Here is a 25,620-nt window from a genome sequence, read left to right as displayed (position 1 = left end):
TCCACGGGCATGCACAACAAACTCCCGAAACGTCAGCTTTTGTGCTCCTGAGATGCTGCTTGGCCTGCTGTGTTCATCCAGCTTCACATTTTATTATCTTGGAATTCTCCAGCATCTGCAGTTCCCATTATCTGATACTATTTTTTTTCTTAAATCCTTCTTTGTCATTTGAATTTCATCTTTTACTTAACATTAACTTCACACTGGTGCTTTTATGATAAGTGTTGTGTATAGCAAGACATTGTGGAAAAACTTGTTTGTTTTTCTGCTGTCAGCAGTTCTCACTGTAGTAGCTATAACTTTAAAAGTGCTATTTTTAATGGCAATGAAATCTGAAATGTTACAGCAAAGTTTAAAAATCTGAAACTCTACCTTTTTACAGAAATAAATACTTTAACAAAATACTCTTGGTATAAAACTACATCCTGTAATTCCCATCCTGAAAAAGGTCTACTTTTACGATGCAGCCAGTGACCTGAGGCTAGGTGGATAGATTTCTAGGAAAAAGAAACCGTATTGTAGAAGGAACTTTGTTAGTTTTATCAAAATTGGAAAATTAAGTGCTCGGGCTAAAATATAAAATTTTGAATGTTCAACCTATAATTTGCAGCAAAAATTATTTTAACATAGCAATTCTGTTTTTGATGGTGAGTTATGATAACAAATGTGAGATTGGAAATGATATTCATCTAGTTGCTCTAAATTTATTTTAAATGAGATGGGTAAATGGCCGAGCAATTTATGAACATAATCTAGAAACATTGGAATTGTTTAAATGTGCAATTCTGGCTTCTATGTTACGCAAATATTAATGTTTGATCCTGGAGTTTGTATAACGGACAGGTTTTTTAAAATTACTTCTAAATTGAATGATTTTTGAGTTTAGTACTTCTAAAACATAGGGAAATATAATTGAATTTAATTTATGGATGTAGCAGTCACGACACTTGACCAGCTACCCAGAGGTTGTTAAATTTTGACAGTGGCAATTTGAGAAGTTGACCTAATAAATTGAGCAATTGTGGACCAACACCTGAAAAATATATTTGAAAGCTGTCGGATGTTTAACAACTCAGCTGCTTTACAAAGTACCCACAGGGAATGGAGTCTACCACCCAGCCTTGTCCAACATACAACTCCAATCTCGCATCAAGCCAAAAAAACTGCCGATGCTGTAAATCAGGAACAAAAACCAAGTTGCTGTAAAAGCTCAGTAAGTCTGGCAGCATCTGTGAAGGAAAAAGCAGAGTTAACATTTTGGGTCCATAAGACATAGGAGTGGAAGTAAAGCCATTTGGCCCATCGAGTCCACTCTGCCATTTGATCATGGCTGCTGGGCATTTCAACTCCACTTCCCTGCACTCTCCCCGTAGCCCTTGATTCCGTGAGATCAAGAATTTGTCGATCTCTGCCTTGAAGACATTTAACCTCCCGGCCTCCACTGCGCTCCATGGCAATGAATTCCACAGGCCCACCATTCTCTGGCTGAAGAAATGTCTCCTCACTTCTGTTTTAAATTTACCCCCTCTAATTCTAAGGCTGTGCCCACAGGTCCTAGTCTCCCTGCCTAATGGAAACAACTCCCCAGCGTCCACGCTTTCTAAGCCATACATTATCTTGTATGTTTCTATTAGATCTCCCCTCAACCTTCTAATCTCTAATGAATACAATCCCAGGATCCTTAACCATTCAGTGTACATTAAACCTACCATTCCAGGGATCATCCGTATGAATCTCTGCTGGACACGCTCCTGGGCTAGTATGTCCTTCCTGAGGTGTGGGGCCCAAAATTGGACACAGAATTCTAAATGGGGCCTAATTAGAGCTTTATAAAGTCTCAGAAGCACATCACTGCTTTTATATTCCAACCCTCTTGAGATAAATGACATTACATTTGCTTTTGTAATCACGAACTCTACCTGCAAGTTAACTTTTAGAGAATCCTGGACCAACACTGCCAGATCCCTTTGTACTTCTGCTTTACGAATTTTCTCACTGTTTAGAAAATAGCCCATGCCTGTATACTTTTTTCCAAAGTGCAAAACCTTGCGTTTGCTCACGTTGAATTTTATCAGCCATTTCCTGCACCACTCTCCTAAACTGTCTAAATCTTTCCGCAACCTCCCCACCTCCTTGGTACTACCTGCCTGTCCACCTATCTTCGTATCATCGACAAACTTTGCCAGAATGCTCCCAGTCCCTGCATCCACATCATTAATATGTAAAGTGAACAGATGCGGCCCCAACACTGAACCCTGTGGGACACCACTTGTCACTGGGACCACGGAAGGGTCACTGGACCCGAAACGTTAACCTTTTTTTTCATTCATAGATGCTGCCAGACCTGCTGAGCTTTTCCAACAACTTTTTTGTTCCAATCTCTTACAGTTGATGCTTAATGCTTTCAGAGTTGAGTTACTAGCATGATCCAAGTCCAGGCAACAAAAATACGTGGGAACAGGTTTGTGGTTCAAGTAGCCAGTTGGCTGGATTGATAAATTTGGACATTCTGACATTGATATGATAGAGTTACAGACTCTGATGGTTACAGCTGATTCATTGTATCATGAGTTTTTCTTTGCAAGTCTTTAAGCCTGTGCTGATTTAAGTAGATAAGACTTTTTTAAATGAGACCTGTGCAATTTGCCATAAACTTTGACTTTAATTGTTTCAACAAATATTAGTGTTCATTTGAAAATGGATTATACCTGTATTGCTGTGTCAAAAACTGAGATGTTAGTTATTAAACCACCAAAAGAAAATCTGACTGTTTTTAGATACATGCACTTACATTTACTCTCTTATTGAACTGAACCTTTTCAATATATCTTATAGGAAATTTTACTGACAACAACTGCGCCTTTTTTGAAAACTTTGAGCTAAAGTGTCTTTTGCGGCTCACGGATTAAAGGAGCACTTGAACAGAGCATTAAAATTACCAAAAAAAATTTTAAGTATTGCTCTGTGTTTTTTTTGGTTTAAATTACATTTTAATCTAAAATAAGTTGCGATGTAATTTTAAGGCTTTTTAATTTGTTCGAAATGCAAGTGCATTAATCTGCAATATAAAGCAGAAAGAAAATCTGTTTTAAAATGTTCAAAATCACTGAAGCCAGGCCTAGCCAGTCTTATTAAACTATAGAAGCATTTTTTTACAAAAAAAATTCCTGTCAGACGCCATCTGTTCATGGCTGGTGAATTCAAGCACGAGAAAATTGGGAGCACAAGCCAAGCCCTGGCTCTTATTCCAATGTTCAGATTCTCATTAAATTATCCAGAGGCAGTAAGCAGGGAGCTGCTGTTCAAATTAATGGCACCTCATAGCTCATGTCAAGGGTTTGTTAATGTGTAGCAGTTTTGTGATTAAACTATGGGTAGTGCAGGTGAGTTTCAGCCTTAACCTAAGAATTGTTATGATGGTTAGTTGGAAGTTCGAGGATGTTATATGCCAAGAATGGAAATCTTATAGCATTTTCAATATGTGGCAAAGAAAGTTTAACAGTTGGTTGAAATTTTCATTTCATATTTTCCTTTAAAAAGAAGTGTTAGATGAATGCCTTAAGATTCGGAGCATTTTGAAATTATTCCCATGTATAACTTTCAAGAATGTGATTTGCTATATTCTTCAGAAGACATATAGAAGGTCTTCTACTTGGGACATGCTTGTAGCAATTGTGAGCCGACATTCTAAATTCATTATCTAACAGGCCAAACATACCTTCCAGGTGAAAAAGCATTTCTGTCAATCCAGTCTCCTGCATTTACTGTTCATAATGTAATCTCTTCTACATTGGGGAAACAAAACGTAGACAGGATGACCACTTTGCAGAATATCTACATTCTACCTGCAAAAATGACCCTGAGCATCCATTTGCCACTTCAATGTTCTATCCCTATTACATGTTCTTACCCCACAAGGACTGCCTACAGGCCCTCAGTTTTTTCCACTCCAGCAGTCCCATTTGGTACCACCTTCACCTCACCGAACTAGTTCTCACCCTCAATAACTTTCCCTTCAATTCTTTCCACTTTCTCCAAATACAGGGGTTTGCCATGGGCCCTGGCTATGCCTGCCTGTTTGTCGGTTATGTTGAACAGTCCCTCTTCAGTACATTCACCGGTGCTGTTCCCCAACTTTTCAGCTGTAACATCGATGACTGCAGCAGTGCTGCATCCTGCACCCAGGCTGAACTGGAGCAGTTGATAGACTTCACCAACAACTTTTTGTGATGGCCTCAAACTCACTTCGTCTGGCTCAAATGCCTCCCTCCCCTTTCTTGACCTCTGTTTCTGGCGACAGCTTGCGTACCAACATTTAATAACTCATCTGCATTACAAAGAACCTTCAGGGAATGGAGTCTGCCACACCAGCCTTGTCTGACATGTGCCCAACTCCAAGTGCTCTTATAAACCGAAAACTGTGGATGCTGAGAGTCAGGAACAAAAACAGAGTTGGTGGAAAAGCTCAGCACATCAGGTCTAGCAGCATCTGTGAAGGGAAAAACAGTTAACAACATTTTTGGGTCCGGTGACCCTTCTGGTTCTCCCCATTCTTTTTTTCTCTTCTCCGCCCCCCCCCCCCCCCTCCCCCCACATCCACCTCCCCAAAAATTAAAAAATAGGGCTCCAATTGTCCTTCATGCCACACTCCCCACCCGCCACCCAATACCTTCCCCTGTAACTTTAAAAGATGCAACACCTGCCCACAAACCACCTCCCTCACCTCCATTCAAGGCCCTAAACAGCCCTTCCACAAGAGAAAGAGCTTCTCCTGCATCTCGTCCACCCTGGATAATAGTGTGAAGCTGGATGAACACAGGCTAAGCAGCATCTCGGGAGCACAAACGCTGACGTTTCAGGTCTAGGCCCGAAATGTCAGCTTTTGTGCTGCTTGGCCTGCTGTGTTCATCCAGCTTCACACTTTATTATCTTGGATTCTGCAGCATCTGCAGTTCCCATTATCTCTCTCGTCCAACCTAGTCTATTGCATCCAGTGCTCCCAACATGGTCTTTTTACATCAGTAAGATCAAACATGGACTATGTGACCGTTTTGCCAAGCATCTCTATCTGGCCTGTAACAGCCACCCTAACATCCCAGGGCCCTGCCCGTTTCAACAACCCCCCCCCCCCCCCCCCCCACTCCCCTAGCTTAACACTTTGTTATCTTGAACTGCAGATGCTGCAGAATCCCCATTATCTCTGATCACATTTTCCTAGTTAGTATCAGTTTTGAGGAAGGATTGCCAGGCTCGAAACATTAACTGTGATTTCTCTTCACAGATGCTGCCAGACATGCTGAGCTTTTCCAGCAACTTCAGTTTTTGCTGATAAATTCATAGATCAGTTTGTGAATTTGTTCAACTGGACTGCAATGCTTACAAGTTTGCTTCATAATCAAGTTATGCATTTGGAATGTCACAACCAATGTTCCCACAAAGTTGTACAGCAGCATGAAAGGTACTAAATAAGCTTTACTCTGTGATAATGCGTATATGAGGCTGTGTGGATAACTTCAGGGAGCTGTGGACTGGAAAAGGCATATCATGCAGAATAAACTGGCTTTTACAGTAAACATTGGCTACTTACTATTCTAGTTGCTGGGCCATTTTTCAAAAGCTGTCGTTATGAACTTTGTTTGGAAGATTTAAATATATGGCCATGTATTTGTTGCAAAAATAGTCCAGTAGCATTGACAGTAAAATCAGATTATCCAGAATTATAAAAGTGGCTTATGAATGTAAGTAGCTTTAGAACTAATAATTGGCTTTACAGTTTTTCACTGATGTTTGTTTTTGTGGTGTTTTATAACAATTTACACTGCTTTTTCATGGATTTTAACTATAACTTAAAACCTGGACTGGCTAATGACACACTCCACAACGGCATTGAGATTTACTATTCTGCCAGTTGCTTCATTCAAGAAGTAAAAACAAATGGCCTCCATTTTGAAGTTAGCATCTAAAACATATATATAAATGAAGCTTCATTTCGGATATTATAAACTGTGTGTGTGCGCGTGTTTACACAATTTAAATGAACCTTGGGCACGTGGCTGCCTCCTTGCAGTACAAATTGTGAACTAGTTTGTTTTGAATTATTTGTAGCATTGAACATGGTTTTCTTTTAGCCTGAAGTTGACTGTTTTAAACAAAATTTCACATTCTTAATTTGGACATTGCTTCATTGCATGTGAGCTTGTTTGAAATTGTCACACATTAGCTTGTTGATTATGTACACTTGTTTCAAAAGCATTTCCTCTTTTCTCAGCAGCTTTCCATTTAAAGCAAAAATAAATAAAATCTGAGATAATGTGTAGAGCTGGATGAACACCACAGGTCAAGCAGCGTCAGAGGAGCAGGAAAGCTGACGTTTTGGGCCAAATTCAGTTTAAGCCTAAATTTGTGAAGTAAAAGAACAGTCAGCAGGAGAAGTGAAGCTAGTTTTTTTGGATGTGTAAATGAGTATGTAACGTTTCAGATAAGGCACAGTTGCCTAAGTGAGAAAAGCATGTTTAATGTCCATGCTAACATTGTTTGGCTCAATTTGTAGATTATTGAAATGTAATGAAGCCTAAATTCTCAAAATTGCAAATATGCGAGTAATAAGATGACAGTGAGCTGCAAAGAACTGGGAAAGATCAGTTAAATTAATTCAGGGCAACATGGTGAGGAAGGGTCTAGGCCTGAAACGTCAGCTTTCCTGCTGTGATGCTGCTTGGCCTGCTGTGTTTATCCAGCTCTACATCTTGTTATCTCAGATTCTCCAGCATCTGCAGTTCCTACTATCTCCAAATCAATAAAATCTGGTTGATCTTCTGTCTTTGGCACAGATAATGTTTGTTGTTGTCATCCATTAGAGTTTGATCCTGTTGAGTAATGCCACCTTATGAATTCTACAGATCTGCTTAAAATATTGTTTTTTTTGCCATTAGTGATTTGCAGGGGAAAGAAAATGAGCTGTTTACAAATAAAAGTATTTCTATAAACACAAGTTTGGGAAAAGTCTACCATTTCTGTTGTATTTTTCAATTCAGAGGATCCTAAGAAATCTGGATTCCATTGAAGATTCTCCCAACTGAGACTCTGATTTAATTATTTCTTATTATTTTAGTTTGCTTTATCAATCCGAGTTACCCTGGGATATGTTTTAATTGTTTCTTTTTAAGAGTTTAAGACTTCATGAGAGAATTTTTTTTGCTGGACTTCTGTCTTTATCCTTTGCCAGCCTAAAAATGAATGTTAAAGTTTTTGACCATAAAAGATGACAAACTCGTTTCCATCACAGCTGACATCCACATGCATACCTTCCTGTTAGAGCCCCCAGTTTGTTAGTTGATTTTTTAAAAATTAACTTGGCTGAAAGGAGATCTTGTCAGAGATCGAAAATCAAACTTGGAATGTCTGTAAGCTCTTTGGAACATCAGGGGTGCATTTGCCTTTTGAACCTTTGTAAGGACTCTCAGTTCATTTTTTTAAAGTCCTATTAAAATACAATTAAATATTAAAGCTTCTATCTAAATTCTGTTTTCAGAGAATTATTAGAAAGTTACCTGAACCCGTGTTGCAGTTAAGCAAGATTTCTAATCAGTGGGATTATTGATATAACTAAAGGAAGTTTGCCCATTTAATAAAGAACTGCGGATGTTGTAAATCAGGAACAAAAGGTTACATGGAAAAGCTCAGCAGGTCTGGCAGCATCTGCGAATGAAACAAGAGTAAACGTTTCTGGTCCAGTGTCCCTTCCCTTCTGAGGAAGGGTCACTAGACCTGAAACGTTAACTCTGTTTTTCCCTTCACAGATGCTGCCAGACCTGCTGAGCTTTTCCAGCAACTATGTTTTTGCTGCCCATTTAATAGCTTTATTTCTACGTATTTTGATGCAAATATTTATCAATATTGACTATTTTTTAAGTCAGTCTGCTTTCAGTTAAATTCTATCATAACATCGTGCTTCATTTTGTACTTTATTGCTGCAAAGCACATTGGAATATTCTGAAGTTGTCAAAAGTTGTATGATGTCTTTATTCCAACTTGGCCTGCTAAACTTTCATCGCTGGAAACAGTAACTAAAGTGTCCAAATTGCAGCTACAATGATTAGGAATTGATATATGCAACTAGTGTTTTCTCCTTGACTTTTTTCCCTTCCTCAGCTATGTTGTCACAGAGCTAATGCAAAGTGATCTTCACAAGATCATCGTGTCTCCACAACCATTGAGTTCAGATCATGTCAAAGTTTTCCTGTACCAGATTTTGAGAGGTGGGTAAACATTCAGTGCTATGTAAAATTTATATCAGGATTTATCCTCAATGTAAAACGTTAATATTACATACGTAACAAGCCATGTAGAACTAAATCAATTGTAGGTCAGTGTTAACCTTACTGACTGAAGAGTTTTGGGGTTCAAGACACAACTTGCATTTGAACACAATCTAGGCAAATATCTCAGCTGACAACTGACTGACTACTGCACTGTTAGTCTTTTTAGGTAGAATAATCTGTCAATTCTTTAGGTGTGAATGGTACTTCTAATGAAAAGCAGCAGAGTTCTGCATAGTGTTGTGGCCCATATTAGTTTATCAATAGCACTAATATTTTATGTTCCTTTATAGTATCTTCCTGTGTGCAAATTGGGTGTTGTGTAATCGCACATTACTTCTGAAATATTGTCACTTTTCATCTAATCATTCTAGAACATCATGGGGTTATTGGATGCGGTATACAAGTGGATTTTAACTTTTAGTATTTCAAGTGCTAGAATAATTAGAAAATCTCTGGCATGGTGAATCAATGCATGTCTCCATCGTTGAGGTACAGGACATGTTGCTATATTCTGTGTTATTTTATGATGGAGTATTATTTTATGATGGAGTGTTATTGCAGCTTTAGTGATGTTGACAAAGACCAAACATCATGATACTTGTCTGGTAGAGGAATGCAGTCCAGGAAGTCCAAACAGAGTATTAGAGAGTGAAGGGAAGAAATAAATTCCTGTCTGGTTTCTCCCTTTAACACAGTTCTATTAAGAGAATGCCATCAAGAGCATCTCTTGGTTTGTGTATATTGTTCTACATACTTTGAATCCTGTATGTAGGAGTAATTTGCACAAGTGCATTTTTGCAGCGTTGGAATTGTTAATGTTTCCACCCACTGGATTCTTAAATTTACAGGTGTTAAATTGTTTGTGATAATCACACTTGAGATCATCTGGTAGTTTTTCCAACCAAAGGCGATGCATACTAGTCATGTAAGATTACAAGGTGTAGAGCTGGATGAACACAGGCCAAGCAGCATCTTAGGAGCAGAAAAGCTGATGTTTCGGGCCTAGACCTAGACCTATCCCATACTAGTCATATAAGCTGTTTGCAAAAGACTTCAGCAGGAAGACATTGCAGCCTTCTGTTAGAGGAAAAAAATAGATCCTAAACAAAAGAGGAAAGGGGGGGAAAAAGGTGCAGGTCGACATGGGTTGTAGTTAAAGTAAGATTTTAAAGGACCTTGTGAAGGTTGGAAGGACTGGCAATGGTGAACTCTTATGTAGTTGCTGCATAGGTCACTTCCCAAATCCATTTCTGTCTTTCTTGGAACTCCATGTTGGAATCCCTCCAATCAGGTTTCTATCCTGCCAAGGTACTGAAACAACTCTGCCAAAGTGACAAGTAACATCCCATGTAACTAACACAGATAATATTTTTCTCATGTCCTCCTTGACCAGCATGTAGGCCTTGATATTTGACTGCATTATCCTCCTCCACTACCACATCTGGTATGCAAGTGGTTGGGACTCTTCTTATGTTCTCATGTTCTGCTCTGTTCTTTTCTTTTCTAATCATAAAAAGAATTGCTTGCAGTAGCTTCTCTTGTTCCCATACTGCTACCTCTGGTTTTCCACAAATGTTTCTCCTTGGCCCATCCTTATCTGCATGCTGCCCCTCAATGACATCACCCAAAGGCAAGGAATAGTTTTCATGTGTCTGGATGACACGTGGCTCTACCTTTCTACCACCCTTTAATTGAACTGTTGTTATCAGATTGTGGCATCCAGTATTGGTTGGGCATAAACTTCCTCCAGTTATATATTGGAAAGACTGAAGATGTTATTTTCAGACCACATTCCAACCTCCCACTTCCTAGTTCAGTTGTCACGTAGACAAACTGAGATTTAGCCCTAGAGATGGTAGGAAATGCAGATGCTGAAGAATCTGAGATAACTAGGTGTAGAGCTGGATGAACACAGCAGGCCAAGCAGCATCAGAGGAGCAGGAAAGCTGATGTTTCGGGCCTAGACTCTCCTTCAGAACGGGTTCATTTCTGAAGAAGGGTCTAGGCCCAACACGTCAGCCTTCCTGCTCGGCTGATGCTGCTTGGCCTGCTGTGTTCATCCAGCTGTACACCTTGTTATCTGATATTTAGCCCGTTCATTGCCTTGATGTTGCATTTTGATCCTAGATGGAATTCTGACCATTTACGCCATCACAAAAGTTAGCTGATTTCCACCTCCATAGCGTTGCCTAATTTTGCCTGTTTTAAACAACGTTGCTGAAGCTCTCATTAATTGTTATTCTAAACTTGACTATATGAACATTCAGCAAGTGTCTCTTATTCTGATCTCAACAAACTTGCTGACTCACATTTGGCTGTGCTCAAGCAACATGTTATGGATAGAGTTTTCAAGTCATAAGCACTTTGATCCAACTCGTCCATGCCAATCCATGTCCAGCCCTGCCTCTCTCAAACATTTATGCACTAATTCTGATTCCCTTGCATTCCCTATTATTCCCTATAATTACTCCATCATTGCTTTGCTTTTAATTACTTATGCCGCCAAGGCCTGGGATACCATCCCTACATCTTTCCACCTCTCTCCCTTGGTTTACTCCTTCAAGACATCACTTAGTTACTCCTCTTTGACTAGACTTCTGTCATTCTGGCCTAATATATCCTTTTGTGGCTTGGTGTCATTCTTCATTTAAAAATGCTCCCCTCAAGTACCTTGAAATTCCATTTGTAAATGGAATTTTACAATTATGTAAAAATAAATGCAAAAGGCATGGCAATACAAAACACAGATGTTTGGATACGAGTTGATTGCCACAGCAAAACAACTTTATGCCGAGGAGCAGTTTGAAAGGAAGGATGAAAACATTTAGGTTGAGCCATTTGTCATTTTGAGATAATAGAGATTAAAAAGGATAGGATAATGCTGATGTGACTTCAAGATGAACTATCGATTATGGGGTTATGGATGAGTTGAAACTTGCCAAGAGCTGAAGTTTGCCAGAGTCTATAAGGATGAGATGATGGCTTGAACTTGGATTCCACCATCAATGGGTAAGTTGCAAATTGCTAGATTTAGTATAGTGAAACAATAATACTTAGAATGTAAGGACAAACTAGTGTTTGTGGTCAAGCATTACATGTCTAAATCTAACTTAATCAAATCTAGACTGTCTTGCCATGCTGCATCAAATATGGAAGTTCATATTGATGCTAAAAAAAATCTTCATTTTTTTTTTCAGCTAATGTAGTTGTCTAACACTACAGATTGACCTTGGGCTCCACGTTGAACAGCTTCATGATCTTGTTTTAGAAAAGCTAACATTAATCAAGGTGTTTATCACTTTGGAGAAAGAAAATTTTGCATTTATGTAGTTCCTTTCATGACCTGAGGATGTCCTAAGGCACTTTGGCACTTCTCAGCCAAGCATTTTTGAGGTGCAGTCAGCAATTTAATAAAACAAAAGTTGTCAGTCTGTTCACTCCACACTACTACAAACAATATTGTGCTAAAGACCAGATGATCAACATCAAAAAATAATGCAATAAATGTTGGGCAGGAAACTAGAAGTAACCCTTGGTGCACTTCAAGCTTGTCCCAAGATGGTGGATAGAGCTTCAGTTTAACATCTCATCTGAAAGACTTGCCTTTGACAATGAAGTACTGGAATGCGAACCTAGCTTTTGCACTAAAATTGGTAGAAGGCTGCATTCACTGATACCAGTGCATGCACACTATGCAGGAACTATCTTAAAGAATTAAATTGTAATGTATATGTGATAGTATAATATTTTGAGACCAAGTTATGAAATTTTTGAAAGAACCAAAGTCCAGAAAACCTGGAGTGAAACATCATGGTGGGAAACCACAGGAGGGCACAGGCAACTGGAAGAATAAGCAGATCATATCTCAGAATCCACTTGGTGTTAACCTTTCTTCTAAATACTGACTAACCTTGCACTTTTTTAATGTATGCCCTCGCGAAAGAAAGGAACTTATGTTTATTTAGTTCCTTTTGAAACCTTAAGACACTAAAAAATTTTTTCTTGGGAATATAGTTTGACAGATGTGCGATTTTAAATACTTGCATAGTTTTAATTATTTAACTACTTTTAATCTTAGGGTTGAAGTATCTGCATTCAGCTGGCATTTTACACAGAGATATTAAACCAGGGAATCTTCTTGTGAACAGCAACTGTGTCCTGAAGGTTAGTTTAGTCTACATTACTACAGTATTAACTAAAACTGTGTTCCAGTAGGAGCTAATGAGCTAATTAAAGTAAGTGTTCCATTTGATTCATATGGTGAAGTGTATGTTCCTTTTCTGTATATACCAAAATTGCTACTTTGTGTAGAATTGCTGATGCAATTTTCAATAAAATCAAGCAAGGAACAACTTACTGGAAAAAATGTTACAGCATGTTTGGTACATGAACCAAAACCAGAATATTTTATGGCTGTTATAAGAAATCATTGTAAGCACCACTTAATGCGATAGACATAGTAGGAACTGCAGATGCTGAAGAATCTGAGGTAACAAGGTGTAGAGCTGGAAGAACACAGCAGGCCGAGCAGGAAGGCTGATGTTTCAGGCCTAGACCCTTCTTCAGAAATGGAGAAGGGTCTAGGCCTGAAACATCAGCCTTCCTGCTCCTCTGATGCTGCTTGGCCTGCTGTGTTTGTCCAGCTCTATACCTTGTTATCTCACTTAATGCAATATTTTTGTTTTACAAAAGAATGGTACGACCTTAATTATCCCAGATTTTGTGGATCAGTACACAACTTTGCAATTCATTTCCATAGTAAAATGCACTGTATGCACAAATTCGGACGTTAGCCTCAATGGCATTTATTTCAGTTACAGACTTCTGAATTGACCAAAAATAATTGTTGGTTTGATTTGGAAAAGCTCTTGGCACAAGTTCCCGGATAGATCAATAGATTTAGCTGAACCAAGGAGATCCGCTTTGGGCTTCAAATTTGACGGCCATTCTTTCTCTGTATGAACCTACATCAGTTGCTCTGGCCTGCTTTGGTTAGAGAGGTCAATTTTGGGCCTATCTTGTTGCTACCGTTCAGTAATCAATGTATGCTAATGTCCCATAGGGCCATTCCCTATGCATGCTAAGGCTCGAGCGAATAATCTTTTGTTTTATTCTTGAAGGTGCTTAGTACCATGCCTAAGGGAGGAGAGAAAATTGGAAGGGGTACCTATTTTCCAAAGGAGGCAAAAAGCTATGATACATATGCTTTTTTATTTTGTCAATGTTTTCCAACATGGAGATAAGAATGGGTAATGAACTGACTGTTTATACAATTTCATGCTGTAAGTTACACTTGCATTAACTGGAGCTTAACTTGAATGTTTACATGTGGCAGCATAGATTTTAAACATACATCTGACAACATTGATCAAAGCCTCCACTCTGATCAAGCCGAACATACGTTGTTGATCAGTTAGTGACGCAAATTATAAGATGTCAATTGTACGTAAACAATTTTTTTTTAAAATGGAGCAAAGCAAAACTGCATGGAAATTAGGTGTAAATGCTTGTAGTTCTAATACATTTTAATTCCCAGAAATAGTCTGGGATGGTAATAGTGTAAAGAAGAGAAGCATTCTAAATTGAGTTCAGGGGAACTTTCTACAGTATCTACCTAGTCCAACAAGAAAGGAGGCACTTGAATAAATACTGCTGGTGCCTGGAAATATGAAACAAACCAGAGAATCCCAGAGAAACTGAGCAAGTCCGGCACTTTCTTTGGAGAAAGCAAAAAGAGGCACTGTTGGACCTGGTTCTAGGAATGAAATAGACCATGTAGATTAAATATCAATGGATAAATACCTAGGAGACTGATCATTATATATAAAGGTTTGAGATGACTATCAAATAGAACAGTTGGTAATTCAAAGTAAGAATAGTCAACCGGGGGACAGCTATCTTTAATCAGGCAAAAATAGAGTTGGGCCGAATATTTGGAGCCAAAGCTTGGCAAATAGAACTGTAGCTGAACAATGGACTACCTTCAAAAAACTTACTTTGGGCAAATAAATCCAGTGATCCTGGATGAAAAGTAAAGAAATTAAGATAAGCCAGAACAAAAGTGTGTTTATGATGGGTGTCGGCTAAAAAATCCACTTGAAAACAAGGCTGAGCACAGAAGTTCAGAAGTGGTCAAAAACAAATGAGAAACAAAGAAGGATTATGGCGGGGGGGGGGGGGGGGTGGAAATTGGCAGCCACCGAATCGGAGAATTTCTTTAGTCTTCTATGGGCAGTACATAATGATAGGGCTGATTAGACACCAAAAAGAGGATTTACATATGGAAATAGGCCTATGGCTGATTCGCTCAGTTAATACTCTGTATTTGTTTTTGCCAAGGTGACAAGAGGAAACTCTGTCATGAGAAGGGTTCAAAATTTATACGGTGGTGGTATTGGATAAATTGTCAGGGCACCAGGACCATAAGGAGAAGCTGCCATTGTAAGTGTTGGAGGCTTGTACAACTACAACATATAAAAGGCATTTGGATGGGTACATGAATAGCAAGAGTTTAGAGGGATGTGGGCCAAATGCTGTTTTATGGGGTTAGGTCAGATTAGGATGTTTTGACAAGGACCGAGGGTCTGTTTCCATGCTGTACGGTTGTATGCATCCAAGGATATTGAAAGAAGTGAGAATGGAACTTGTGGAGGAACCGGCCATAATCATTGTCTTGGGCAAGATGCTAAAGAACTGGAGAATTGTAAATATTCTGCCCTCTTTCAAAAACAGTTGAAAGAATGAGCCCAGTAACTACAAGTCAGTCTAACTTCAATGGTGGGGGAGTTGGTTGAAAAGTTTGGGATTGAATTAATAGTCACTTGGAAAAATGTGGATTGGTTTGGAAGAGCCAGCATGGATTACATAAAGAGAAAATTTTCTTTGACTAACTTTTATTGGCAAGTTTAGTTAGAGATGAGAGTTGATGAGGGCATGCTGTTGAGGTGAAGTACATGGACTTTCAAAAGACATTTAATCCACTGTCATATGACAATCTTGTGAACAAAGTTGTAGTTTACAGGATACAATGCACATTAACAATGATACAGAATAACTAATATTTTCAGATTCCAGACAAGTTGAGTGGAGTTCCCTGGAGTCAACCCCTCACTTCCTGATATGTTGTTAGTCTTGATGTTGGTGTACAGGGGACAGTTTCAAAGTTTGCAGATGATACAAAACTAGGAAGCATTGTAAACCGAGGAGGAGGACAGGGTAAAACTTCAAAAGAACGTAAGTTGGAGTGGGCAGATAAGTAGCAGATGAAGTTCTATGCAGGAAAATGAGGTGATTCATTTTGGTAGGAAGAGGATGGAAAGAATATAAATTGAGGGGTGCAGTTCTAAAGGAGGTGCAGAGCATAAGAGTATTAGGTGTATATACGTACATAATTAAAGATGACCAGAAAGGTGGAGAGTATGATTGATAAACATTACAGTACGCTTGATTTTATTAATTCAGGGATAGAGCAAGGAAGTAATGTTGAACTTGAACAAGGTGCTAGTTGGACCTCAGATGGAGTACTGTGTACAGTTGACCACCACACTAAAAAATGTGAACACATTAGAGTGTTCAAAAGAGCTTTGTAATGTTGGTTTCATATGTAGTAAATTACAGTTGCAAAGATCGTTTGGAGAAGTTGGGAAGCCTCCTTGGAAAGGAAAAATCCAAAAGGAGATTTGACCCAGAGCCAAAGCATCAAGAATGAGAGGATACAGATTCAGTAACGTGTAAAAGAAGCGAATGCAATGTGCAAAACCTTTTCATAAAAATGAATGGATAAAGTAGGAATGCAGTGCCTGCCATTGTGATGGAGACTGGTTCAGCTGCACTCATATGGGCATTAGATTGTTTCTATTCAAATAACTTGAATGCTGCACAGTAAAAGGTAGGAGATTTGGAATAAGGCATAATACTCAGAGCCAGTGTCGATGTGATGGGCTGAACTGTTGCCTTCTGAGCCAGAAGAGTTCTGTGACAACTCCAAGCAATTTTTCTTCCAAAGCATAGGTAGGGTGGCAATCTAAACAAATCCAAGAAATTACCCGTTTAACAACTTGACTGTTGTTATCTGGTCAAATGTACAAAGCAATTATAAGCTTTTTTAAATTGGTTCAATTACTTTAGAGTAAGTGACTACCAAATCTGATTAAACTGAGATAATTATCAATGTCAATTGTCATGTAAAAATCTCCTTTCCACATAGTACCTTTCAATTGGATCTCGTGTAGTTGTTTACCCCTACTAAGAGATCAGCCCCATTCATAATTAGTCGGTTTTGGAGTTTGAAATCGCCAAATAACATTAATTGTACGTACAATGAAATTAGTCTTATTTTAATGGAGAAATGCCTGCTTTACATAAACTAAACATTTGTACAGCTGTTACTGGAAATTCAACATATGTTTAATGCAAAATAGATCTCAGATTGCATTTTTTATATATTCACAGCAATTTCTTCCAGTTCATTTACGTGAGTTGGGATTGGTGGAATTGTAATAATGGACGTAAGCAGTCATAGATGTGGCAGTGAGCTATTCTTTTCTGCTTTGAGGGTATGCAGCTTTGCATCATATCTACACAGCTAGTCCTTTTTCAGATTGTGTACATTTCTTTTGAACTTGGGTTTGACCTTTGCTTTCATCCATAATGGAGATTCAGTCAGTCTGACAAAGCAAAAACAAAATACTGTGGATGATGGAAATCTTAAATAAAATCCTGGAAATACTTGGCAGATCAAATGGCATCTGTGGAAAGAGAACATTACAGTGGATGTCCTTTTCAAGATAATGGAGGAAGGTTAGAAGTGTTTTGAGTGTTACTATGCCGTTGTAGTTCTTAGTTTCCTCACTTCTGCTATCGTTCCCTTTTAGCTTTTGTACCATGAAACCTTTTGTCATTTAATTCCTCCTGCACTCCATATCAAAAACCTTTTATTCTCCTTTACCTGCTTTTTCTCTTGCTCAAAACTTATTTCTTTTCTAAATTTCCTTGGCTTTGATGAAAGGTCACAGATCTGAAACTGTTTTTCTCTTTTCCACAGATGCTGCCTGAGTATTTGCAGGATTTAATAAAACGCTTGTAACAAGATACTGAAAGTGTACACTGATCTACTTGAAGTTCATGCTGCAGTTCTTTCTGATCTGTCCGGTTGGGTGCTGAAGTATAGTGTTAGATACAAAATTGATGAAGCTAGAAAGCAAGCTTTTTCCACACTCAGTTGTGACACCAAATCATTGCTGAAATAACACTAGAGCCTTCTCGGAAGTGATGAAAACTAAATTATTTTCCAACCTTGTCCTCTGTTCATTTGGTTTGCTTTATTTCACAATACTCAACTTGTTTCCCTTGCTTCCTTGTCAGTCCCAGTCCCACCCCCAACCCCCACTCATCACCACCATCCTGCATAATCCAGTATTTTGCATTTTATGGGATAAAAGAGCATATCCCACCTATCGCATTAAGGAATGGTATTGAATATCCTGATATAGATGATGGCTCAAATGTATAATCAAAATAGGACCAAATCACAACAGTGTCTCAACATTGATTTGGTCTTGATGTTATTCATATTTGCCACTAGCTTCCGCTCTAAATACATTTTCTTCAGGATGTATGTATTTATGGAGCACTTGTTTGTAGAGTATATAATTTATGGCTTTGGAACATACCAAATATAATGCACTCTCACTATCCACTTTTGTAAACCTCCAAAGATTTTCATCTGCTATATTTAATGCTCTTTAAAAACCTTACCTGTGCCTACTTCTGCCTATATAAACTGTATTTGTGCTGGGTCACGCGTCTCTGTTTTAGCACTAAATTCTTTTTGTCATGTTTACAAAGGAACTGCCAGTGTAAAATGGTCATGCAATGATTACCACTTCCCACCACTGTCATCCTAATTTTACACTTCCCAATTCCTTAACTTGTATTGCTTAGAAACACTGTTCCAATGTTACTTTCAAAAAGTTTGTTTTGTGATTTCAAATGTGAAATAAAAATGCAGTATTATAAAGAAAAGGGAATGTATGACTATAAAAGATTGAATACATCTGCATACTTGGATTCAGTTGTACAGCAAGCTTGTTTCATACGGAAATGATATTGGGCCTTAGCTATTTGTGCAATACACTAGTAATGCATTGTTTAAGTGCACAACACATAATACAAAAGGAATTTTTGAATTTAAATAGAAATTTTTCTACTAAGTGTAAATGAGTTGTCTTGATAAAGTTATTTGCAAGACATTCTTATCTTTAAGCAATGCTAAAGGAGATATTCACATTGAATTAGGCATGTAGAGAGCAGAAGTTGAAATAACAATGAATGATGTAACCTGACGAGAGAGATTTGATATTTAGATCATTGATTTAAATGATCATACTAAATCAGTGTTACAAATATGTAAAATGTTTAGTACAGAAACAAATTGAACGAGTGATTCAAGTGAAGCAATACTGCAACAGTAACAGATCTAACTAGGGTTGGAGTGGATAAGTATAAACTATCAGTACAGCATGACCTGCAGTAAATGGCAAACCATCAGCATTAAGAAAGAATTGCATTGTTGCTATATAAGCATTGGTCAAACCTTATGCTGATGTATTGTGTACAGTTTTAACTGAAGAGGGTACCCCGATGAGCAACAAAGCCCATTTCTTGGTATTTGAAATTTAGGTTTGATGTCTTTTTCTTTTTGACCTGTGTTTTCGATTTCAAATTAAACCCGTTGCTAAATTAACAATTTTCTGGGCAGGCATTTTATTGTGAGACTTTGCTAGAAAATTCAAGTTTAAATGGTTTAGTGTAAGAAAGGAGCATAGTATGTAAGATGATGCAATTTGGGAAAGAAAATAGTTGAAGAATACAGTATGTAAATGTAGTTTTTTTTAAAGAAAGAAACTTCCTTATTTCAGTTTAGCAGCCTCTCCATATCCTTAAATTTATGCATTGAATCTGTGATTTAATGCTAATCAATAAGTGACTACATTTAGAAGTTCTGTCTTTTCCTCTCCTCCCTCTTAAAAACATTTCCACTTTATACACTAAAATGATGCTACTGTATGCTCTGCAGTCTGTCATTTGATGGGAGAAGTTCGAGTTCCATATAATTGCCAATATATATCTATGTGGCTCATGAATTTTGTTTATAATAACCACATAAAATTAATCTGCAGAGCAACCGCAAAATCTCCAATTTGAAAATTTAAAACACATTTAAATCCTATTAAACCTTTTTATTCTGAGTAAGGGTGAAAAACCAAATCTGGGCAGTTGTGCTAAATTAATGTTAATTTTTTTTAAATGTTAACCTTGTTCATCTCTTCTGAAATCAACAACATAGTTCCATTAGCATTCTTTCCTTGCTGGTCTATTTGGATGTTCCTCATCAGTGCACCCAACCAGAAAGTCTTGACCGGCTGTTTGTGTAGAGGAATCTTCTCAACCTATTGAGTCTGAGCCTTTTTTCTCCCCCAAGCTACAAGTATGCCTTTGAGGTTTTAGAGTAGCACTCATCAATGAGAATCTTGGCTTACAATTTCCTGTCTGCCTAAACCGTGAAGAAACTAATTGTGCTCGGTTATTCCTTTAAATCAGCTAATCAATGCAAATTTTGTACCTGTATTAATGTAAGAGCATAAGAACTTGAATTTTGGATTGAACTTTAGATCATTTGGATGCATAGCTCGCCAGCTAAGCCAACATAGCAGAATGTCAGCCTGTCACCCCTCAAGGGCTATTAGGGATAAGCAGTAATAGCTAACCTTGCAGGATGCCCATATTCCATGAACAGATTGGAAAAAAGCCTCTTAAATGTATATTTGACTTGTTTAACCTGAAACTAAATTAGTTTAATATTTGAAGCATAATATTCAAAAAAGTTGATTCATATTTCTGTAATTCAACTTTTATATTTTAACTGTAGATTGTTTAGCTGGATGTCCTTCCTCTAATTTAATATTAAGCGTATCATTCAGGTTTCTTTGTTGCTCATCAAGCTCCTTTAAAATTCAAAGTGTTGTTTTCATAGTAGCTTTGACCTTACAAGTGCAAAACACATGGCATGGTGAAATCAATTGTTTTTAAAGTTGATGAGCATTACTCGTGTCCAGAAAGCAAGTGTGTAACCATTCTTTCTTTTGAGATTATAGATTGAAGAAATTTGTTGCTAGTGTTCCAAAATATTTTGTTTTCTTGCAGATTTGTGACTTTGGTCTTGCCAGAGTAGAAGAACTTGATGAGTCCCGTCATATGACCCAAGAAGTTGTCACTCAGTATTACCGAGCACCAGAAATCCTGATGGGTAGCCGCCATTACACTAATGCCATCGATATCTGGTCTGTAGGGTGCATCTTTGCAGAACTTTTAGGCCGTAGAATCTTATTCCAGGCTCAAAGTCCCATTCAACAGGTAATCCAGCTGATTGACGTGAATTTTTCCTTCAAGATAAGGAGCCTTGTGTTTTAAGGGCATAAAACCTGTGTACCCTTTGGATAAGTTCACTTTTAGACTCTGCAGAGCCTTCATTTACCATCTCTTGTAGCGGTTTTGTAACATCACATTTAAGACCTACTGTTCTTAACCATTCAGATTGTTTAATTGAGATTTGAAACTTTGTTTTACAGACTGACTTGAGTATCAACTTTATACCATTAATCTTGGTACCATGGTATCAATAGATAGGTGAAAAGAAAAATTGAAAATTGGTAGTGTAAATATCAGCTTTTCAAAAGTTGGTATTTGAACTAACATAGATCTTGCATATCTATTTATAAATATTATCAGTACATTCATTAACATAAGAAAGGAGTCTACTATAGTACAAAGATTTGAAAGGGCAATGTCCAGGACAGTCTAACAATTGTTGATTTTGACTAGTAAGAGTCAATTGTTGAGCAGCATGACATTTGTTTTCATATTGTATCAGGAATTGTGCTTCCTTTTTGTTGCCACTTTAAAATTGTACACGTCTCATGGTGTCCTCCTGGAGTTATAAAACCACAAAAATGGATATTAATGGGGCGGGAACAGTTGCAAGCATTTTCTGAAGTAAAGATTGTAAACTGGCGTGTGTCATTATGACCCAACTGCATTGTTCTAAAATGGATTGCACAAATGAGTATATAGGTACCCTCCAACAACATCTCTTCCGTTTCTTTTTCAAAAGAATTCTTTGTAAAGCTTAGTTTTTGTTTCCTGTTGCATCCAGTCCTGAATCTGCCTTCCCCTCCAATCATGTCCAGTGCTGATGTTCCAATACTAAAAGTACTTCCTTGTCTGACCTAACAAAATGTGGAGCTGGATGAACACAGCAGGCCAAGCAGTATCTTAGGAGCACAAAACATCAGCTTTTGTGTTCCTAAAATGCTGCTCGGCCTGCTGTGTTCATCCAGCTCCACACTTTGTTATCTTGGATTCTCCAGCATCTACAGTTCCCATTATCCTTGTCTGACCTGTCTGTCAGTTAGAAAGCTGCTTTGTCAACTGCAGAACTAATTTATGGTAAGAAACCAATCTCGCCCAACGAAGTGCTGCCTGATCAGCCCTTCCTGTATTAACTGAAGGATTCCTGGTAAAATCAGCTATAGGTTATTTTTCTCAGGACTAAGTTGAGTGCTGAATCAAAAGTGTTTTTTTTTCATAAACATTGCCAGCAGGAAAGAGGTAACTGAGTGAAAATCAATGTGTGGAATGATGGTCGACTTGTACAGGGATTGTGGCTTTTTGCTGGAATATAAAATCACAGTACATATGAGCTTGAACAATAATCTGCAAAATCAAATCGTTTTCTATAACGGGATGTGGATGGTTGCTGGTAAAACCAGTATTTGTTACCTTTACCTAATTGCCCTTGAACTAGTGTCTTGCCATTCTGAATCACCTGTAGGTCAGGCCAACTAAGGACACCTGATTTCCTTCCTAAACTAAACAATTATAGTGAAATTGATTCTGAAAAAATATCTACGATAGTTGTCATGATCATCGTTACTGAGATTATCTTTGTTTCCAATTTATTAACTGAATTTAAATTAAACTACTTGACCTGGTCATTTTGAGCCATCTGCCCCAGGGTATTAGCCTGCTTGAAATACTAATTCAATGAGATCGCCGCTGCACGGCTGTCTCTTTCAAACAATACAATTTCAAGGTTTTAAAAAAAAAGTAGTGTAAGGTAAAGTGTTGACAACAAAATTTGTGTGCCTAAATTAAGTTTATTCCATGAAACTTGTTATAATGTCTTTCAAAGATATGTTTGCCATTGTTTTAGTCTTGTGCAATTGTATCTTAATGTAGAAAGTAGCTTTTCTCAGTTATACTTAATGTATTTTCAGTTACTTGTGTGTTCAATTGATATGCATTCTAACAGTGAAGTGAGCAATTGAATTACGTAAGTTGCTGGTTGGTGTGGTACTGGATTACATTTGTTACTATGCAACTGGTGTGAATAAGTATTTTGAGCTGGTTTCCTATATTCTGTGGATAAATGCATGTTGTTGTTTGTAACAACTTGTATAAATGCAAATATTATGTAATATAGTCACAACTGATCACCAGAATTTAGTATATGCCTGTGGCTCAGCCTGTAGAAATTCTTGTTTCAAATCTAGCACAATTTCAACTTTGCCAAAGGCACTACAGTCTATATATTTGTGACAGTATTAACATTGAATGTGAATTTTTAGCTTTTTTTGATAATAGATGTTCTGATTGTCACTGTGCAAGAAAAGATACATTTGATAGATCTCTAAAATTGTTTACTAAAAATCAAAGCATTGCAGTTCAAAAACGCTGAAGTTCAACCAAGTAATTTGATCTTTATTTTACAAACTCAAAATTCCTTAATTCTATCCAGACCTATGGCACAAGTGAATTATTCAGAGTTGAGCTGAAAGGTTAATCGTTATCAATAATTTATGACTCTGCTTAGAATGATTTATACATACCAATTTCAAACTTTAATATTTTAAAAGAATCTTACTGATCAATAGAGTGCAACATTTGTGACGATCCTAAACGGTGGGTTATATTTCTATGGCAGTTGGACTTGATCACAGATCTATTGGGTACTCCATCACTAGAAGCCATGCGGACAGCATGTGAAGGTGCCAAGGCTCACATACTCAGGGGTCCTCATAAACAGGTAAGATTCTACTAAGCTTAGTTTGTCGTTGAGCAGCACTGCTTATTGGATGAAGGATCCTAAAATTATGAATTGCACTTCTCTACTTGATAGAAAAATAGTTTTACTTTACCTTTATCAATCTAGAGGAATATCAATTTAAAAATAGTTGAAATGATATTTTATTCCCTTAATACTCTTGATACAATTTTCTTGGCACCTGCTTATACATGGGATATGATTCAGTTGTCCCTTGCAAATGTCGTTGTCATCATCATAGTCAACATTATTCTCGTCGTCATCGTCATCAACATCGTCATCATCTGTGAGTCCACGTGCTCAACTTGATTTTTGGGTGCCAGCTGCATGAGGTTTGGAGGCTGGCAGATACTAAGTATAATGCCAGCAGTTTGCATGCTGGATCCCTCGCTCTTTTTTTTGTAGTTATGGCATTAAATGGACAGTCATATGCAGTGGGTAACTAATCCAAATAATTAAGTGCCTATTAAGGTCTGTTAAGAGGCCAACTGGATTTTTTTGGATGACTGCCAGCTTCCAGGTTTTCAGGTGACAAGATTAATAAATGACCTCAGTAAAGGCACTCTAGGTAGCAACAACGACAGTGATTAAATTTTACATTCTGTTTGAAATGGAAAAGAGTACGTTAAAGACTAGTTTGTTAAACTTAAGGCAATTATGTGGCCACAAAAACTGAACAAGCTGAATTGAACTGGATGGATCTATACAGAAGCAGTGACAGCCTTCTACGTCAATGTTTCGGAAGACTTGGAATAGCCTGTTTTGACTAAAATTTAGAAGATTTAGGAGTGATCTAATCAAAGCCTTCAAAATATTAACAGGAAGAGACAGAGTAGATAACAACTATTTCCAGTGGTTGGGGCATAGAACTAAGGGCATAGTCTTGGAGCTAGGGTCAGACCATTTTAGGAAGCACGTCTACGCACAGGGTGGTAGATGTTTTGAACTCCCTCTTCCACAAACACTGGTGGATCCAGGATTAGCTGTTGATTTTAAATCTGAGATGGATAACATTTTATTAACAAAGGGAGTAATGGATATGAGGCAAAGGCAGATAAATGGAGTTAGGCTACAGATCAACCATGATCTCATTGAATGGTTGAAACAGCTTGAGGGGCTGAATGGCCTACTCCTGTACCTAATAAGTATAGCTCTAATATAAAGAAAATGCCTAAGAGGGCCTACCATCCATGGTTAACTAAAGTAAAGTAGTCACAGATAATATCAAGCTTATGGAAAAATCATGTAATTATGCAGAGGTGAGAGGCGGCTCATGATTGGGTAGAATATAAAAAATGACAAATATTAGTCTGGAGCAAGAAGCTAGAAATGGAGGAATAAAAATGCAGAGTACTAAGTGGAAAATTGCAAAGGGATCTAGGTGTTCTAGAATGTTATGCTTCAGTTACCCAGGAATTTAGTGATGCCACATTTTGAATACTATATACAATTTGATTGTCGTATCGAAAGAATGTAAATGGCTTGGAGGTGGTTTGATGAATGTTTACTGGTTGATACTTGGAATGATCAGGTTACCTTGCAATGAAAAGGTTCAACATACTGGGTTCCTTCCTACAGAGCCGTATACTTGATTTAAATAATAAAGTATCTTGAACAAGTCTTGAAGGTAAATGTAGAACTTTTTTTTATTATGAATGGGCCTAGAAGTAGGGGCACTTTAAAAATTAGGTGGTACCCTATTAGGGCAGAGATGAGAAGTTTGTGTTGTGTGACTGGAATTTTTCGCCTCTGAAAGTGGTGTGGCAAGGTCAGAATAATTTTAGGCAAAGATTGATTCGTGTTTAGGTAATGGAATCAAAAGCTATTGGATGTAGATAGTAAAGTGGAGCTGGAAACAGTCAAATCAACCATGATTCCATTGAATGGCAAAGCAGACTCGAGGGCTGAGTAGCCTACTTTTGCTCCACACTCATGTTTGTATGTTCCCACAGTTGTCGGGACCAGTTTAACTGCCTGGAGGCAGCTTTCCAGATGCCAGGCCAGCGGTGGGAGATTTGGAATGGGTCGTGTTCAACTTTCCAGACAGGCCCAGAGGTCCAACATGCTTCAGCAACCGCAAGCCACCCTGTAAGGGGAATCTCCATTTAAACCGGCGCCCCAAGTGCCTTCTCCTTC

The 25,620-nt window shown here is 37.9% G+C and overlaps 1 protein-coding gene across 1 annotated transcript in view; it reads left to right on the top strand.

The window, feature by feature from the left end:
- The window catches only part of nlk2 (nemo-like kinase, type 2), a 170,203-nt gene that overhangs the window by 103,753 nt on the left and 40,830 nt on the right, over positions 1-25,620 (top strand). Inside the window, exons 4-7 of the mRNA XM_048557087.2 lie at positions 8,152-8,258; positions 12,400-12,485; positions 20,526-20,735; positions 23,365-23,466. Coding sequence (XP_048413044.2) covers positions 8,152-8,258; positions 12,400-12,485; positions 20,526-20,735; positions 23,365-23,466 — 505 coding nt within the window. The remainder of the gene's footprint in view (positions 1-8,151; positions 8,259-12,399; positions 12,486-20,525; positions 20,736-23,364; positions 23,467-25,620) is intronic.

This window comes from Stegostoma tigrinum, chromosome 27 (assembly GCF_030684315.1).
Source record: "Stegostoma tigrinum isolate sSteTig4 chromosome 27, sSteTig4.hap1, whole genome shotgun sequence".
Taxonomy (NCBI): Eukaryota; Metazoa; Chordata; class Chondrichthyes; order Orectolobiformes; family Stegostomatidae; genus Stegostoma; species Stegostoma tigrinum.
The sequence above is the reverse complement of the archived record's forward strand: the minus strand, read 5'-3'. Positions and strand labels throughout refer to the sequence as shown.